We start from the raw sequence: 19424 nt of genomic DNA on the forward strand, positions 1-19424 counted from the left end.
AGAACTGCCTCTTTTTCTCCCAGTGAGGGCTCACTAGCATGGCTGCATCAGAATGCACCTTATAGTAAAAGAACAGCTATCCACACACCTCTGGCAGGTGAGGGAAGCTGAAGACTTAAGAGGCAGTGGCATGTGTGGGACTATCATGTGATAGACAGACACAGCCTTTTGCTGATTGCCTGGAAAGGAAGAAGAGGACAAGGTTGGCGCAGAGATGGTTCCACCTGCTCCTCACCGTGAAAGGGCTGCTTCCCTCTGTGTACTCCACAAAGCCCTCTGGAGATTCCAAGTGCTCTTCATGAATCTACTCTTTTTGTAGTCACTAAGGGAGCTAAATTGCACATTCAGGTCCTCAGGAGGAATGAGAGAATGGAGAAAAAGATTAAGGAGCATGGGCACACATAGAAGGATGCCACACTCGATTCTCTGATATCAGGACAAGGGAGTGAGCCCAAGCGGTTGGATCTCACTGTGCAGCCCCTTGTCAAGGAGGAAGGCCCGGGGGGTATTTAGGTGAACAGAGGCCTCTCAGGTTAACCATGTATGAGCAGCATCTTTAGTAACCATACTACAGTTTTAATTGACATTAAGCCTTTGGCTGACCAAATTTAGCTGAGGAGGTTTGCCTGTAGAGACTGCTATGCAAAGTACTGCCCTCTTTCTGTGTGAGTTCAGTTGGTTTAAGAGTGTAAAATATGACTTTTCTTTTTGTAATTATCTATTTTTGAGACTATAATAAAATTATCTAACAACAATATGAGCTAACCAGTACCCCCCAGAGCTCGTGTCTCTAGCTGCTTATGTAGCAGAAGATGGCCTAGTTGGCCATCACTAGCGAAGCCCCTTGGTCTTGCAAACTTTATATGCCCCAGTACAGGGGAGCACCAGGGCCAAGAAGTGGGAGTGGGTGAGTAGGGGAGTGGGGGGGGGGGAGAAAAATTATCTAATTTCCCCTTCCCTTTCCTTCCTCTAAACCATTCGTATACCCATCTTTGCTCTCTTTCAAATTCATGAACTCTTTTTTTTTCATTCATTGTTTTTACATACATATGGTGTATGTATATCTTTGCACCTCCAGTTAAGATTCATGTACACACACACACACTCCTAAACACATGAGTCCACATGCTCAGTCTGTATAACGTAACTTGTGTGCGTGACCATCTTAAGTTCTGCCAGTTCTACCGATTTCCCTGCATTACTTTTGGTTTATTTCCTCTACTTTAAAAAACTGAATTCTTATTGCTTTAATGGTAAGACATAACTGGACATATTTTCTATATTGGTATAAATGTGGCACATTAAAATGCCATGAGCCATTATTTTCTTTAGAGTTGTTTTTTAAAAATACTGGTCAAATAAAACCTTCTGTCTTGATCTTTGTAATATCTTACTAGGGATATTAGATGTACCAAAATCAGAATTATACCAACTATTTTTGAATATACATATCAACTTTCTTCAAGGGAATCCACAGCTTTTGGAATATTTTTATTTCTGGGTGGTACATGTGCCTGCATATGTTTTAATGTGTTAATATGTGCACAGACATGTGTATGGATGTGTCTGTGGAGACCAACGAAATCCCGAGAGTGCTATAAAAGGATATACCTGGGAAAGTGTTCTAGAATGAAGAGCCCAGAAAGCCTTTCTGGAAGGCAAGGCAGAAGGATGAGTCAGAACTAGAGATAAGAGAGCTGGTGGTTATATAAAGGGGATCCAGGATTTCTAGACATAAGTGGAAGGGAGGGAGGTAGAGAAACAAGATTTGTGGAAATGCTGATCATAAACTTTTTAGGATTTAAGAAAAACCAGGACAATATCATGAAAAGCACCACTGGTGGATTCCAGGAGAGGGGGTTGCAAGTGGGTCAGACTATATGTGGGAAAAGCAGGGAGGCATAGGAGTATACTCCAGCAGGGAGGACTGTATGAGAGCACACCTGCAGTCAAGATAGTAGCCTTGGCTCATCTCCACTTGTGGAAATTCGAAAAGGAAAAAGTTTTAATTTTTATTGGAGAGATTAAACAGCTAGGACCCAGTGGACAACTAGATCTGGGTGAAAGAAGGGAGAATCAGGATAGACTCCAAGGTTTTCAACACAGATAACTGAGCAGAAGGAGCAACAATGGTTGTTCTTTTGGAGAGATGAAAGCAGACCAGTTGGGGCATCTGTCCTGAACGCCTCAATTATAACTGCTAAGAATTACAACTGGGTAAGCCAATAAACCAGGTCACATCTACATCCAATGTCTTAAAATGCAAGATTTCACAATCTCCACAATAAAGTTGTCACCTAAAAGTCATATGTGTCTGCATCATAAACGACAGGGAGAGGTTGATTTCCTAAGTAATGTTCAAATAAAACCATTTCTCTTCATCTGAGTATGAATTCTGTTGCTGAATTACCGAACAATCTGGATGTGGGATTCTTGTTCTTGGATTTATATCCATCATTGGGAAAACGAATTGCCTTCTTCTATTGTAGAAAAATAAAACTAATATTTTCTGTGTCCGTTGCTCACAGAAGAAGGTTATGGGCCACAACTAAAAGGCAGGTTGGAGCTGAGCTTTGTTTCCATGCAGCATCTGTCTAGATTTGCTCAGTGTCTCTCGACTTGTGGTTGTAATCATCTGGTCATCTCCCTTTCCCCTTCACCACTCAGCATGCAACAGGCATTGCAGAAGCTGTGATTCACAGGGCAGCTGCACCTCCTGCCGAGATCCAAGCAAGGTCCTGCTCTTTGGGGAATGTCAGTATGAGAGCTGCACCCCCCAGTACTACCTTGACATCGCCAGGAAGACTTGCAAAGGTAAAGCTTTCCCTGAATTGTGTGAGGATTCTTTTATTCGGGGAGATTCTTTTACTCCAGACACCCTTCTTCGGTAAACACTTTCGTCACATTCCTTTTAATTTCCAGAGTATAGCAACCATGATGCATGCATGCACTTATGCATCCATTGGACAAGTTCTTGCAGTTCCTTCCCATTGCCCAATATTGTATCTCACATTGGTAAAGAGACCAGAGGTAGCAAGTGACAAAGAAACCCTTCAGTTGTATTTCCTTGGTCCACCTACTATTCTGATGTGTTGAGGTTTTGATGATCTCTTTTCACACTGGAACACATCACATATAAGACTTGAGATTTCTCTGTTTCTTTGGAAAGTTTCAGGAATGTGATAACAACCAGTTTGTATCTGTAGAGTACAACTGTAGGTTGAGCTGCATAGCTCTTGGCCCTGCTTTACCACAGTCCTTAATGCTCTCTCTATACTGGGGCTTTTCTGGAGATGTCTGTTACCTCCCTGGGCCAGGGAGCATTTGCATTTCCTAGACTTGAAGCTTAATGAATTCAAGAATTATGTCTAAATTGTTTATCTGGACTTAGCATCCTCAAATGAGGGAAAACACCAAATATCATTTCCACCCGTAATTGGAATTCCTGTGCCAGATTGACTATTTTCCTTGCCTCCTCTTAGGCTAACATCTCTCCATGTTTCATTCTAAGTCTCCGGTTCTGTCGGAGGAGGGCCAGCTCAGAAACAGAGCTCAAATGTCTGTCAAGTAAACTCTGGAAGTTCTCGGCCTCTGCAAAATTACGCAGTTTCCATGCCAAGAAATCCTACTTGGCTGTCAACTTAGGTGGTCTTCCATGTTTATAACCACAGGAACTTTTCTGTTCCTTCCTCTCTAACCAGGGGCTGTCAGTCTGTGGTGAAAAACAAGGTTCTCTCAGATCCTCCATGTTAGAAATGATTTCATAACTGTGCTGGTTTTCAAGGCTCTGTTTTCAGTCATTTTTCCCTCAGGACTGATTCAACCAAATAAATGAAGTAGATGAACGTTATAAACCTTCAGAGTACGTGTACTAACTTGCACATGTACCTGCTACCTAAGGACTTAGCAATATTGCATGAAGGAAAAGAGGAGTTGGTCCGGCTTTATAGCTGGGTAGGAAAATGGGCCTTGAGTGGAAATGCGTTGTCTGAGACAAACAGTTCCTCTACAGACCTCTATTGAGCTGTTACTCTATACCAGGTACTGTACTTAGTTATTGTGATCGGAGCCAGGGACTCACAGATCCTAAGTGCATGCTTACCACTGAGCTCTCCTGACTCTGTGTTAATTGTTTGCATTCATCGTTTCATTTTGTCTTCCCAGTGGCCTCAGGAGGTAGGTACTACTGTATATTTTATTAGGCCTCTAGAGGTTTAGGAAAGATAGGAAAATGGAGAAGAAAAGCAGTCAAATGATCATGTAATAGACTTGCCCAACCTCGAAACTCATGTACTTCACTTGGCTATGCCTTCCCATCATCCAGGTACCCGCCCCCAAAAGATCCCCTAGAACATTGCCTCTCAAACATGAGCTCTCTAATTGGATCAGTGTTTCCGGGGACATCAAAACCTCCAGCTACAAACATGATCATGATTATAACAGCAAGACTACCAGGGAGGGCAGTAGCTTGCTTCTCTGTGCCCCAGCCCCCAGGACTCCTGACTCAATGCTGAGCCTGATAAGTATGTTTTAACAATGTCTCTGGACTGCTGAGGTCCACATCCTAGGCTGGTCTTACTGCAGCAGAAACTCCTTGTCTCACTTTTATGTTCTCCCCATGCAATGAACTGTGCCCTTGCAGGCGCTTGTTGAACAGAGAAGCATTCAAACTAGTTTGTTCTGCCCTAAATGAGGTCTTCCATCATGCACTAATCCCCTTCTTTCTGGAGAGTCCCTTTATACCTCGTTTGTTCTTTCTACCACGCTGTCTCCATTAGGCTTTCAATGGGTCTGGTGTCATGGCAGCAACAGAATTCTTAGCTATGTCTCTGATATCTCTGAGTATTTGGAGGAGGTCAGAGATAGGTCTGTGGGGCAAGCCTGCTCCCTGGAATTGGTCTGGCATAAAGAACTAGGGTGGCCCGAGGCTGAAGTACTCAGGTGCCTATGGAATAAAGCCAGGTTGATCCGGCTCTACAGAAGTCCTGTTGACAAGCAGGCTCTGCACAGGCTTGAACTGTTCCTTGTGCATGCCTGTGTCTGACACAATTAGGAAATGCTAAACCTCAAGAAGCGTTTAAAGGCCTACAAGCCGGGGCCTCGTTACAGCTCGCTCATCTGACATCTCTTGTGTTGTCCTTACTTTATCTCTCACAGCTACAGACAAGTGGCCTCCTAATAGTTTGCTAGGACTGATGGGAGACAGAATGGAAGCTGCTCTAACATAGGCTTTCTTTCTAGAGTGTGACTGGAGTTGCAACGCCTGTACTGGGCCTCTTCGAACAGACTGTCTGCAGTGCATGGACGGCTACTTTCTCCAGGATGGTGTGTGTGTGGAGCAGTGCTCACCACAACACTACCGGGACTCCGGCTCCTGCAAGCGTAAGTGTCAGCCTCAAGCTTTTAAGGAGCCGGTAAGGTGTTCTTCTGGCTTTTCTACACCTCCTGGTTTCCTTCTTCAGCAATGTCTCTGCTATCAGTGACAATTTCCTTTTCCTTTCCCCATGCCTTAGTAGAACACAAGCTAAAATCTGCTATCAGTATGACAACCATATAGTTAAGTGGTCACATAAACATTTCTCTGAACCATTAATTTTAGATTTCCTTAAACATGTAACAATCCTATTCTCAAGACGAGAAGCTCTGTATACCTAGAAATTTGAACCACCAGAAAGACTGATAATTAATTACAATAAAAATGAATATCTGCTAATTATTTTTGTGTTTGTCTAGTATTTTCTATAATCTGATCCAAACTCCATGGGAGGAGTTTGGGATGTTATTTTCACTTCTGAGATGTAGGAAGGGCATGGTTCATAAAGTAGAGAGGCTAGCCCTGAGACCTCCACTGAGAGTTGCAGCAGACACAACCAGGAGCTGGGCTCCGTCACTCTTGTTGACACACTTTGCCCAGTGTATGGGTCCCATTGCTTCATGACCTTTGCCATAAATGCCCAGAGTCCACTTGGAAAACCCGCATAGACGCCTGTTGACTTGACTTTTGTCTTTCAGGCTGTGACAGCCACTGTGTTGAGTGTCAGGGTCCCCACGAGTGCACACGCTGTGAAGAGCCCTTTCTCCTCTTCCAAGCCCAGTGTGTCCAAGAATGTGGGAAAGGATACTTTGCAGATCATGCCAAGCACAGATGCATAGGTGAGCTGCGTCTTTGCTGAGTGCTTTGGGAAGAACTTGGGCCAGCCAGCAAGTCGTCTGCACTGATTCTCATGTAACCAAGACCATCTGACATAGAAGCAGAATAAAAGCCAATGAGCTTGGCCTAGGTCATTGATTGCTTCCCACATACTTATGCCAAATGCTGGTTAAATAGAATACAGGAAGCCAGACTGATAATTCTCTTGTACAAATCAATATTGTTCCTAAAGGTCTTTGTAGAAACAAAGCCAGCATTTTATGGAATGCAAAGCTTATATTGAATGACTGTGAAGTACCCATTAAAAGTGGATCAGCTATATTGGTGTGGATGTAGAACGTTCAGTATGTAGACTAAATCACTCATGACCCCAGTATTGATATTATATCCTTAAGGAATAGGATTTGGGCAATCGCTTAGTGAGAAACACTGGTGCTTTTACTACTAGACTGAAGTTAAGCCCAAAGTCTTAACCTTGTCCATGGAATCATCTCAGAAGAATTCCTACCTGCTGTCACTTCTATGGAAACCTGTTGCCTGGTGCATTCACTAGCAAGAATACTTGATGTAGAATAATAGTGCACAGGTAACATGGGGTCATTTCTGAGTGCTTTGGGAAAAACTCCCTTGGGTTTTACATGTCCCTACATTGTTTTCATCTCTAATGTCTCATTTAATATTCACAATGACTTTGTGAAACAAAGACATGGTAGACAGAGAGTATCCTGTTCTAAAAGCGTGAAAATCAAGGCAGCTTTGAAGAGTTAAGGCAACACATTGAGCCCTAGATCTCTGATTCCAGTCTAAAGCCCTAACCCTGTGCTACATAGCTCTACCATAATAAATCCCAGCCCAGGAAGCAGGACAAGTGGACATGGAGCACTCTGTCTTTCAAAGGTTATTAACTTGATCAAAAGAAGAAGAAAGCCCTATGGTACTTTTAAGAGCTAGCTCTCTGAGTGAGGTTAATACTTACGGTCACTATTCTCATTCTCGGGTGACACAGCTCTCACAGTAATAATACTGTGGTGTGGAAGAACAGTGAGCCCTCCTTGTGTGCCTGGCACTTCAGACTGTAATGCTTGTATTCCTGCAGACTACTGTCTGTATTAGGCGCTATTTCTACCCTTATTATTAAGACAAGAACCCAGATTGTAAAAGACAGTTCAGGGTCACAGTTGGTAAGAGACAGAGAAGGCATAGTAACCCAGAGGAACCCATGCTCTTCGTCTCCCTAACCAGCATCTCTCACAAGTCAGTAGGCCCTCTAGGACATTCATCCATGAGTGGTGTTCTTTACATGATGTTGTATGAGTTGAGTGTGGGTCTCACTATTCCGTTCCCTCCTTGGGGGAGATCAGCTCCCTACGAATATCAGTAAGGAAAATGAATTCTCTGTTGTTACAGTGAGGCAAGCATTTATCCATTGCTGGCGTTTTGGCTCTTCTGGTTACAGTACCTCTGTTTGCCACTGTGGTCCTACCAAAGGGATGTGCTTCGCTGTGCCTTAATTGTGTCTTCTTTCTGGCAGCCTGCCCTCGGGGATGCTTGCGGTGCAGCCACAAAGATCGGTGTCACTTGTGCGACCACGGTTTCTTTCTGAAGAGTGGTCTCTGCATGCCCACCTGTGTCCCTGGTTTCTCTGGCCACTCAACGAATGAAAACTGCACTGGTAAGATCATCTTTGCTGGAAGTCTGTTGATGTTACCAGTCATGTCTCTGAACAAATGATGCATCTCCAGATACGGTTAACATCTGTTCTATGAAATTCAGCTTTCCTATTGTGCTGAGAGCCGTGATTCTACTATTTGTAGAACATAGGCAGTTAGGAAGATCTAACTCCTGATATCTTTGATCTTAGGATGAAAACAGAAGGGCTCTGTACCTTAACAGTCATAACTATCAGATAAGAAATTCGATGGCCGGGCGTGGTGGCGCACGCCTTTAATCCCAGCACTCGGGAGGCAGAGGCAGGCGGATTTCTGAGTCCGAGGCCAGCCTGGTCTACANAGTGAGTTCCAGGACAGCCAGGGCTACACAGAGAAACCCTGNCTCGAAAAACCAAAAAAAAAAAAAAAAAAAAAAAAAAAAAAAAAAAAAAAAAAAAAGAAATTCGATGTAAATTTAGGTGTGATCTTTAGAAAATCACGTACATATGACATGTCTAACGCATTGATTGTCTTCATGTAAACTCGCATAGCTAATTCTGCTGAGGTGCCGTAGTGTATCTTTTATACACAAAGTGGAGAGGAGTTCTAAACGAATAGTGTGAGAAGACTGGTCCATTAACTGCAGATGTTGGAAGTGCATTGATTGGAAGGTGTTCTGTAAGGAACTCTCTCCCAACACAGATCAGACATCTCCCTTTAAAAGCAGAGAAATGAATTTAAATTCAACCTCGTTTTGAACCTTCTAACCTTCTAACCTTCTAAACCCTAACCTTTGTGGGTAGGAAAAGCTTGAGAGTTGTACCATGGCTGAGAGCTCCTGGGGTTTTGTTAATCAATAATATGGGGATTTTGATATCTTTTATTTCTTGACAGTACCGGGGATTGAACCTAGGGCTTCACACATGGTAGGCAAGTATTCCACCCTTGTCCCACAGTCTCAGCACTAATATGGGCATTTTTTTTTTATGCTAACAGCCCACTACATAGTCTGTCTCCACATCTTTGATCTCTAAAGTGATTAAAACTTTTAAAGAAGAAAATTAGTACATCTCTGGCATTCTTTGCTTGGGATCTTCTTGGGAACTGCAAGTGCTTGTGAGATCCCGCACACATTAACTTAGGAAAATGGATTTCACTTTCATTAGGATAATTTTTTTGTAGGAGTCACCACCATGGAACTTGGCATCCTCAAGGTGTCCTCCTCTGACCTAATTTTAGACAGGCACACTGCCAGACAAAGACCTTGATAAACTACATTGCAGGAGAAAGGATCGATTCTACATCACCATTCCCAAGTCATTAGATACTTCATATGGACAGAGATGATCAAACTTTTATGACCCTGTATATGTGCTTCCCATGAGTTCTGACTCTGAGCCATTGCCCTGTGGACTAACAGGTACCCTTCTAAGAATGGCATCACACACCTGCCTCTCTGTTTACTCTAGCTGCATATAACATGACACTTGTGTCAGGAAAAGACTGTGGTTTTCAAACTTGCCAGCTCACTAGCGTTACCTGGGTGTCTATAAAATTAATGAGACTCATCTCAGAGCATTTCATTCAGGATCTTTAGCAATATAGCACAAGAATCCCTGTTACTATATAAGACCTCTATATGAATCCTTATTTGAATTATAAAGATAGAAAATATACAAAAATTTCTATCCTTTAAACTATATTACACAGTGATTATTTTTAAAAAGTCTACTCAAAAAGCCATGTAACAGTCACCACCACCTAATTCCAGGACATTTTCATCAGCCTAAAAAGAAACTTCATAACCTTTAGCAGTGTCTGTTCATTTCCCTATCACTCCAGCCTCTGGCAATCACTAATTTACTTTCCGTCTTTGTAGATGTGCCTACTCTAGACATCTCACATCAATAGAGCTACCCAGTATTCATCCTTTCATGTCTGGCTTCAATGTGTGGCTCTAATGTCAAGGTGTATCCATGTTAGAGCCTGCCCCTGGCATCCCTTTTCATCTTTATGGATACTCTGACAACGTTTTATGGATACATCACATTGTTTGGATCTGTTTACTTCTTCACCTCCATGTTTGTTTGTTTTTAAAGCTGAATGTTGAACCCATAACAGGTAGGCCCTCTGCCACTGAGCCACAGGCTCAGCCTTTGTTTATGGTTTTAACAGCCGTTTTCTCTTTCGGCCTGTTTTGAGTACCATGACTATGAACATCCACAGGCAAGTCTTTGTGTAGGCAAGCTCTTGAAATTCTCCGCGGCATCAACAGCAGCACTGTTGGGACACATGCTAACTATATTTTATTTGAGGAACTGGCCAACTGAATTTCCTAATGATTGTGCTATTTTACATAATTAACAACAATCTGTGTGGATTCTAATTTCTTCACACCTTGCCAACAATTATTATTGCCTATCCTAGCAGAGGTGAAGTTTTCTTCATATAACTGAGGTTTTGGTTTCCAGGCTGGTGACTAATGTATGACACTATTTGTGATTTGTGCTTATTGGCCTTTTGTGTGTAGAGCTTCTTTAGAGAAAAGCTTATTCCAATTCTAATGCATTTTCAGTTTTGCCCTTCACTGTTGCTGAGATATAGCGACTGGTTATTTGTTCTTCCCCCACCCCCAGCTTGAAGACTCATAAACATACTCTCCCATTCTAGAAGTTGTCTTTTTATATTGGTGTTTTGAAGTACAAACATTTTTAATTTTAATGATGCCAATTAAATTGGTTTTTTTCCTTTTAATCTTAAACTATTTTGCTATACTCAAGAAATAATTGCTAGCTTATTTTTTAACTTTATTTCTATATTGTCTTTCAACAAGTTTAAAATTTAACTCTTCCATCTAAGCTCTAGTTATCCTCCTGGGCATCCAGCTGAGCCTACTCAGGGTAGAAGGATGCTGGTTGTAGAATAGCCTACATCACCTCTGAGTACCTCTGAATTAGTATTAAAGGCCTGCTGCTTTAAAATAATACATAAATAAATAAACCCAATTAGTGACGATGACAAGTCTGACCTTTAGGTTCATACGTTTTCTAGACAAAATGTACACTCCGAGTCTTCATGTGAATGGCTCCTTGACCCTTGGAATTGGTTCAATGAAGCCACTGGACTTTTCTCTCCTGAACATCCAACACCAGGATGGCAGAGTGGAAGATCTGCTGTTCCACGTTGTAAGCACGCCCACCAATGGCCAGCTGCTGCTCTCAAGAAATGGCAAGGAGGTCCAGCTGGAGAAGGCTGGCCATTTTAGCTGGAAAGATGTGAATGAGAAGAAAGTGCGCTTTGTACACAGCAAAGAGAAGCTCAGGTAAGCCAACTCTGTTGTCCTGTCCTGTTCTTTCTCTGCCTGTCCACCCCCAACCTCTTTCTTAATAGCCATCCCTTCCCATTGGGGAAGATCAATACTCCACAAATGCTTCTGGCTGCCTGTCATCGTTCCCTGTAATTGCTTTGAGAGTATGCTTCTGTTTGAGACATTTTCATTTTATCACATAATTATGGGTAATTCTCTGATGTGACAGGAAAATTCTACATATAATTACCCAGGTTTTGGGCCCCATAGAAACAAAACTTATATAGACCCAGATTCTTCCTCTATATGAGGGCAATGTTAGGGAGCCATGAACAGATAAAGGAGGGGACATGGCTTGTCGAGGTATCCTTTGGCCCCTGGAGTTTGGGAAGAAATCTTAGAGTCACACTTAGCTTTTTATTATCCACTTTAAGAGATTAATTGTGGCTAATTTTTAAGCCTGGTCCTCGGGTGCTATACACACTTCTGGCTCTCTTCCCTACTCCAGCTGATGTATGCCTCCAGAATGTAATTGAACATTAACAAGATCCCAAGCAAATATAGCATTATAATTAGCAGAGTAAATCTACTAAACAGAAATCCCGAAATGGACCCCTAAAGATCAGAATGCCCCGCTGCATTCTCTGTCACCCTGGTCTACTTCGTTGGCCTGCATAGCTCACCATAGACTGTGTGTGGACAAGGGATTGCAGCCAATGAAACAGTGATAAGAACACATGAATATTTCTACTGTCAACACTAAACATGGGTGTTTCTCTTGTTGCTTTGATTGGCTGACTGACTGATTGATTGATCGATTGATCGGTATTTGGCTTAAATGGTACATAGGAAGAAAAATTGATGGCAGTTTCTCTATTACAGTTCAGAGCTGATGATTTCAGTAACCTTCCCTTATCATATCATAGGAGCAAGAACAGCTAACGTTTATTGACTGCTCCTGTTGAGCCAAGCGTCATGTAAAGCAGTCCACATGAACTGTGTAAATCATGTTCCCATTCTACAGCCTTGAGATGAGAGTATGAGTAATAGTACTGAGCCAAGCTCCAAGCCAGCACTCTCTGACTCACCAGACTGTACTGTTAGCCACAGTGATTTCTGTCTCCCCAATATTCTAGTAATATCTAGCCCATGCCTGTTGTCAGGGGGTCAAGGTGACTGTGTAGCAAGCACACACTGCTGTGGTGTGTGTCATGCCATCCAGGCACCTCCAAAATCCTTCTTCACAACATGTCCTTAATTTGGTTGAAATTACAATAAGTATAGTTTTTATGTTTTCTCATCTCTTTGTGCACACATACTCCCTTGCACACGCACACACATACATGCACAGAAGTATGTATACATATGCATACCACACTCACAGCGTTGTACACGCCCTGAGTCTACAGCCATTTGCCATGAAATCACTTGTGGAAAAATTCAGAGCTCCATAGATAACCAAAGTTAACCTTTTTGTCTATTTATCTTTTTCTACATGTCATCCAATTTCTCCCAGAATTAGCTTTGTACCCTTAAATAGGATAAAACTCAGCAGTTGAGTAATTCTTGTGATATTCTTTCTTGGGGTAAACATCCCATTTAATACTTTAATTTTAAAATCAAACAAATGAAATGATAAAAATTGTAAAATTAGATTGGTAGGGGCACATAAAAACATAAAATAATTTGTCTCTCAATGAAACAAAAATGAAAGAGTCAATCGGATATACACATACACATGTGGGCCTCTATGTTTTCATGAAAATACCGACTGTGATTAAGATAAGAATTCTTGAAAATGGAGATTCTGTGGGCTTAGAATACTCTTGTGTAGTAAAAGCCAATCTGTAACAGTAGCCAGAGAAACTGGGATAAAGTGAGAGGCTGAACACTCTTAGTGGGACTTCAGCCAGCAACACTCTTAGTGGGACTTCGGCCACCAAGAGTAGTTTCCGTCTTCGTTCAGACTGTTTATTCTAGTAGTTTCATCCTCTTGAAGTTTAGAGGTGGGACAGGAGAGGAACAGGGTTGAAATGGAAATGAAAACGAAAGGAAAAACTTGAAAAACAAGCAAGAAAGTCTCTAAGGCTTGGCTCACAGAGCTAGAATGAAATTCTATTTTAAAGTGTCTGTTTCATGAGCATAAAGAAATGTATACAATGTTGTTATTGCAATCATAGTCAAGATAGAAAAAGGTTCTCTCAGCCCTATTCTGGTCTCCCCTTCAAAAACAAGAGTTATTTCCTCCGTCCCAGTCCCTGGCAACTGTGATCTATATTTTCACCTCTATAGATTTGCCCATTCTAAAATGTCATGATGCTGGAAACACAATATGTAGTGTTTCAGTTCTGCAATTGCTTTCCAGCTCCACCCTCATGTTTGACGTACAAGTAGTTAGTTCCAAGAATACCTTTTAAAGAACCTTTAAGACAATGAGCACCCAAATAGATGAGAATCTAAAATCTCCTATAAAGTCTTGATCACAGATCTCACCAGTTCACAGTGAGCTGTGGTTGGTTGGTCATTAATGACAACAATCTGCCTCCCCTCCTAACCAGTTCTAAAGCTATTAGATGTCTGTGGTAGCGAGTCAATCCACAGCAGCGTGAACCTTCCATGGGTCTCTTTGCTTACAAGCAAAAATTAGTTTTGCCTAAGCAAAATAGTAAGACTACCCTAGCTCTACAGAGGTGGCTGAAACCTCAGGATCAGTAAGAGCAGTTTCGCCCACAGTCAGGCCAGGAGCTAGAACTAAGAAATGGAAGGAGCACGCAGTTCTTGTTCCATGTCTGCCTGTAGGCGTCATTCCCCTCTCTCCTACAGACGGGCTTGCTCCTCATTCTCAACATACTGGTTGGTGACTACCCATAGTCAAATGATGAGACTGACTGTGCACAGGCCACTCCCAGTTTTTCAGAGGAGCCAGCCAGCCCTTCTTAGTTGTATTCACAGTGAACCGTGGGAGGGAGAGCATAGGGGATGTGAAATGGCATTATGAAGCCCAGCTCTTCTAGAGTTGTTGGTGCCCACTCACAAGAGTTTGGAAGATGTGTGGGAAGGGGTTGCTGGTCTACGAGTGCCATGGAAAGCTGGTAGAGCTGTAATATATAAGATTCCTTTCTGTTCTTCCATTTAACCGCTATCTAACTTGCTTTGACCTGACAACTATTTTTTCTGGTGTGTGTGTGTGTGTGTGTGTGTGTGTGTGTGTGTGTGTGTGTAAGAAAAGGCAGAGGAGCATTGTGTATGATTTCAGGTACATGTGTATTATGATTTTCGAGATCAATTCTTTCCTTCTACCAAGAGATTCAAGGAACTAAGGTAATCAAGCTTAGATAGCAAATGCTTATACCTACTGAGCCACCCATCCAGCCCCATGAAAATTACTTTTCAAAGTAGTTTCATCTTTGGTACTTTCTATTTACATCGAAGATACTGTATTGCTGTAATGATTTGATCTAAAAATGTACATGAATATAGCTTTAATATTTAATATTTTAATCCTCTTATTTCTAAACACTAACACAGTGATCATTTTTTTTCTCTTTTCTTTCTTGGGAACTTCCTTAGGAAAGGCTACTTTTCCTTGAAAATTAGTGACCAGCAATTCTTCTCTGAGCCACAGCTGATCAACATACAGGCCTTTTCAACACAGGTAATAAACATGACCAACAGTGCACAAGTTTATATGTCCTCCGGTCCTCACAAACCAATCCAGAATCCCTCAAACTTTCAACAGAAATGATTGAGCTGACTTGAGCTTCTTGTAGTTTTACTATGAAATGTTCTTTGATTAAGTCTGAGTTCTTTGGATAGTAGCATTGACAATAACAGTTTCTCAAGCATCTCTGCCCTGCCTGTATGTCACATGTTGCTCATTTGAATAGCCAATTCTGTGAAATAGTGTCCCCAGTTTTTAGATGAAGGAACTAAGGGAATGGAGATTAGATAGTTTTTCTGGAGTGATCTCGCTATTAAAAGTCCAGAGAGCTGCCTTCACAGTCTGTGTTCTGGGCCCTTACCTGTTTCCACCTTGTTGAACTAAGCTTGATATTAGACCTGCAGAATAACTTAAAACTTCTATGGTTGCTAATGTTTTCCTTGGTCTTAGGTAATTCATTTTCTCCCCACAGTCCCCTCTCAGAGGTCTAGTAGTTCCAGTACTTAGAAGGTTCTCTTAGGAATGTACTTAAATTAAGTGTCATTGTGCCCATGAGCCAAACATAGACCAGAGAAAATCATTGCAGAGGCAAAGAAATTCAAGACTATATCCCTTCTCCCCGGAGAAGGTGTGCATACAAATTCAGAATCTGTACAGAGGTAGAAGCTCTGAGCACTGGACTGAAGGGAGTGAACAGAAGAAGAAGAAGAACACATGTGCACATACACACATACAAGCATCTCTACACATGTGCACATGCACACACAAGCACATGCACACACATGTTTGCACCCATACACAAGCACGCATGCACATGCTCGTATGCACATGCATGCACACACACCAGCAAACACAGGCATACACACATGTACAAGCATGTGCACTCTCATGCACACACACACAGAATTCTCACTGGGCAAGCCTGCGTGACTAATCTAAGGACACACTAATTTTACATATTTGTCTCCATGCACTGAACAGCAGGAGGGTGTGCTATAATCTTCGGAAACAAGATGCTCCAAACCCCCAACCTCATATCTTCAGTCCCAAAGTACAACTGACCATAGACATGTAGTAACCGCATAAGCATAAAGCAGTAGCAGTGACTGCCACATGACAGGGATACCTGCCTCAGCTCTTCTTAATGATATTGTCACATCAGGAGTAACTTGTCACCGAGGAGAGATTAGAAACTGATCCTGAGTTGAGTGTATAAATCTTGCTTTAATTAAAGCTAACACCTGTGGCTGGAAGCATGGGCCAGTCCTGAGACCTGCTAGCTTAGATGTGCTGCAGTGTTAATCTTAGAAGCTTTGGGTTGATCTTCTTGCCCTGTACAATACAGTTTGGTTAGTGAAAGACCTGGGGTAGAGATTGGCAAAACCTTCTACTCTGAACTGGTGTATTTCCCCCACAATTCCCTGGGTTCTGTTTCTTTCTCCACAGTCAAGTGAACAAGAAATAATGGCATGTTTTGGTTTTATTCATTATGGGATATGCCTTTATCAATTTGACTTTATGAAGATGTAATTCTAGAAAGAATTTTAACTTATTTTTAGTTATTTTAAGGATGTGTAATATTTCATGGCCGTGTTGACTTGGGATCTCATTATGTAAATAGATTTGATGTTTCCTATTTATAGACTTTTAATATCACCTTTGATCCTTCATGTTTCAGAAGGCGAGGATCTGTTCATTTCTCTGTAGGAGCTCAAGCAGTGTTAGAGCTCTCACCTGGGATTACAGTAGCTGCAGCATTGTGGGATTGTTTTAGTAAAGAACTAGTTACATATTACGTTGATGAACAATTGTGACTTCCAGGAAGCTAGGACTGGGGTGCCTGGGTGGATTTTTAAAGCCATTTGGGTTGTAGAAGGCAATGTGTTATGAAAGATCCTGAAAGTTGAGCTTCAAACATAAAATCTAAGAAAATGTCTTCCTTGGCTTCTGGCCTGCTTGCTAATCTCTCTGTCTCTGTCTGTCTCTCTCTCCTTCTCTCTCTTTTCTGTTCTCTCTCACTCTCTCCCTCTCTTCCTCTCTTTCCTCCCAATGTGAGTGTGTGTGCGTGTGTGTGCATGTGTTTTCTGCGGTGCTTCATTAACTTTTATTTCTGTGAAAGAACATTTTGTCTGCTCACTAAGGTAATAGGAACAAACTGACAAGTCTTAGGAAAACATATTAACTTTTGCTGTGTTAGCAGCATCATAAGAATTAGGCAGGCGGTTAGTCTTACCATGCCAGGATCTTGGATCTTGTCTGGCTTTATAAGCTGAATTGGGGTGGGACCCTGTCGAGATAGGGGTGAACTAATTGGAGGGATATTACGGAGAGGACTAGTAATGACATGGGCTCAGAGAGTGGGATTATGTCATTGAGTCAGCATGCAGCAGTATGGTGTAGAGGCAAGTGTTTACCTCCCAAATTACATACCTCCTATTACTTTTCCTTGGATTCAGACATCTGGTTGGTTTTTGTGACATGGAGCTGTGTTCTCCTGCAAATGCTAAGGAGAGGAGGGGTACAATCCAAGATGGCTGAGAAATTAGAATCTTAGAAACAAATAGCACTTCTAGATTGCATTTACTCAGGACTGGTTCTGAAGTGGCTTAAGGAACCTCTAGAATCCAGAGGCATGGAATAACCCCAGGTGCTGTGGCCTACCATACTTCTGACAAATAATATCACCGTGTAATATGTTGGCACTTTCATAATTTTCTTAAAGGAGTTAAATCGGGTTAGACACACTGCTGTCTTATCTGCTACATTAATCTATTAAATGGCTCCTCTTTCCGCTTTCCTTCAACCCCACAGGCTCCGTATGTGCTGAGAAATGAAGTTCTCCACGTCAGCAAAGGAGAGCGGGCAGCCATCACCACCCAGCTGCTTGACATCCGGGATGATGACAACCCGCAGGATGTGGTCGTGAATGTGCTTGATCCTCCCCTTCATGGCCAATTGCTCCAAATGCCTCCAGCCCCTGCAGCCTCTATTTATCAGTTCCATCTGGATGAGCTCTCCAGGGGCCTCCTCCGCTATGCTCACGATGGCTCAGACAGCACATCTGATATTATAGTCTTTCAGGCCAACGATGGACACTCCTTCCAAAATATACTGTTTCGTGTGAAGAACATGCCCAAGGTAGGTGTCATCCCTAGAGTTACAGTTTCCTTGTGTCTACCTGTGAAGTTTGACTCATGGAACTATCTTGGCAATGCTCGTAAAGTTAGGCATGATGACACACTCATTCATTTGTCCCAGAGAAGTATCTTATACATCAGGTCAGAATAGTTGATCTGTAAGACTCTCCATTGGCCTGCAGCCATGAAACTGATTTCTGTTCTTCCTAGTGTACCCTGCCTGACTGTGATCACGGGGGCCATGGCATCTCTTTCTCTGTGTCCTTTCACAACAGCTCGTGAAATGAGATCCTCGTTGCCTAATTATCTGAGTTGATAAAACGGAGTAAGTGCAAGCCTTCTCTTAGCCAAGCTGAAAGAATGTAAAGACAGTGGATAGCCACAGGAGCTGTCCTGACAGCCAGGGCTATGCTTCCCATTCTGTGTCACTGGTGTGCCGCCTCTGTATGTTGTGCCATGTCTATGAGCACCGGTGGTATTGGTTGATTAACATTTCCTTGATGTTTCATCCTAACAATAATACTTGTAAAACTACGAGCTTCGTGTAAAATCGTACCCTCGCTGAATTTTTTTTAAATGGATATAGAGCCATTCTATATAGTTTTATCTATGTCCAATAAAAGATGTCCTTGGACACTGCAGACAAGATGCTTGTTACATCGGAGGGGATGCTGGGCTAACCTATTCAGGAGCAAACACTCCTGCCAGCATTGCTCCAAGCTTGTTACTGGTCACGTGGAGGCCCTTTCTTCCAAGTAGCTTCTCCTCATGGTAGTAAAGTTAGAAACAATATTCTTTTTTTCATTCTAAATATCACTACACAGAGAGATAGTATGGGTTCTTAACTAAAGAGATATTTTTCTGATGATCCTTTAAAATCTCTTGCTGTTTCCCCACTAACAGTTATTCAAGGTAAGGTGGTGCCCTTCCCTGAACCTCATGGGTTCTAACTTGTTCCTGCTGGAAGCAGTGGTGGAGGCAGGAGACAGGTGAGGTATGCGAAGGCTAATTGTTCGGCAGAGCTGGCAGGTGGACACCATGTGGCTAGTCCTAATTGTCACCCTCTCATGGTAGCCTGAGGACATGAGGTTCAGTTCTGGAGAGATGGAATCTAGACAGATGCAGAAAGTCTTCTCTTCTTCCTTCTTGGTTTCCTACCAGAGCCTGCCGTGGGCTTCAACGAAGTCCTGACCAGAGACTTTCCCACCAATCATTGGTTTCAATCTGGGTGGGGAGCTTGCCTCAGTGAATTGCACAATTTTGTGCAGGGAGGTGTAGAATGGAAGAAAACTTCTAGGTTTTGCCCTGCTTTGACTACCAAAACAAAAAAGAATGAAAGGGGAACAAAAGGAAAAGACACAGACTTCAGATTCCTAGCAGGCCTTATACCTGTGAGACGTGTAGGATGTTACTGGGTCTGTTGCTCACTCCTGAAGAGTGAGTTCGGGTGGTGCCTTTTCTCCCTCCATCTTTTCATCCGCCATCCCCCATAGCACCACCCTGGCTCCCTACCCAGGCA

General features: G+C 42.4%; 1 protein-coding gene across 2 annotated transcripts in view; it reads left to right on the top strand.

Moving 5' to 3' along the window:
* Fras1 (Fraser extracellular matrix complex subunit 1) overlaps positions 1-19424 on the top strand; it is a 395823-nt gene that overhangs the window by 248320 nt on the left and 128079 nt on the right. The window contains exons 23-29 of one of the 2 annotated variants that reach the window (XM_021162463.2): positions 2668-2814; positions 5242-5382; positions 6013-6153; positions 7683-7823; positions 10852-11122; positions 14678-14762; positions 17580-17906. In XM_021162463.2, coding sequence (XP_021018122.1) covers positions 2668-2814; positions 5242-5382; positions 6013-6153; positions 7683-7823; positions 10852-11122; positions 14678-14762; positions 17580-17906 — 1253 coding nt within the window. The remainder of the gene's footprint in view (positions 1-2667; positions 2815-5241; positions 5383-6012; positions 6154-7682; positions 7824-10851; positions 11123-14677; positions 14763-17579; positions 17907-19424) is intronic. The other variant, XM_029477538.1, reaches the window with a different exon arrangement.

This window comes from Mus caroli, chromosome 5 (genome assembly GCF_900094665.2).
Source record: "Mus caroli chromosome 5, CAROLI_EIJ_v1.1, whole genome shotgun sequence".
Lineage (NCBI taxonomy): Eukaryota > Metazoa > Chordata > Mammalia > Rodentia > Muridae > Mus > Mus caroli.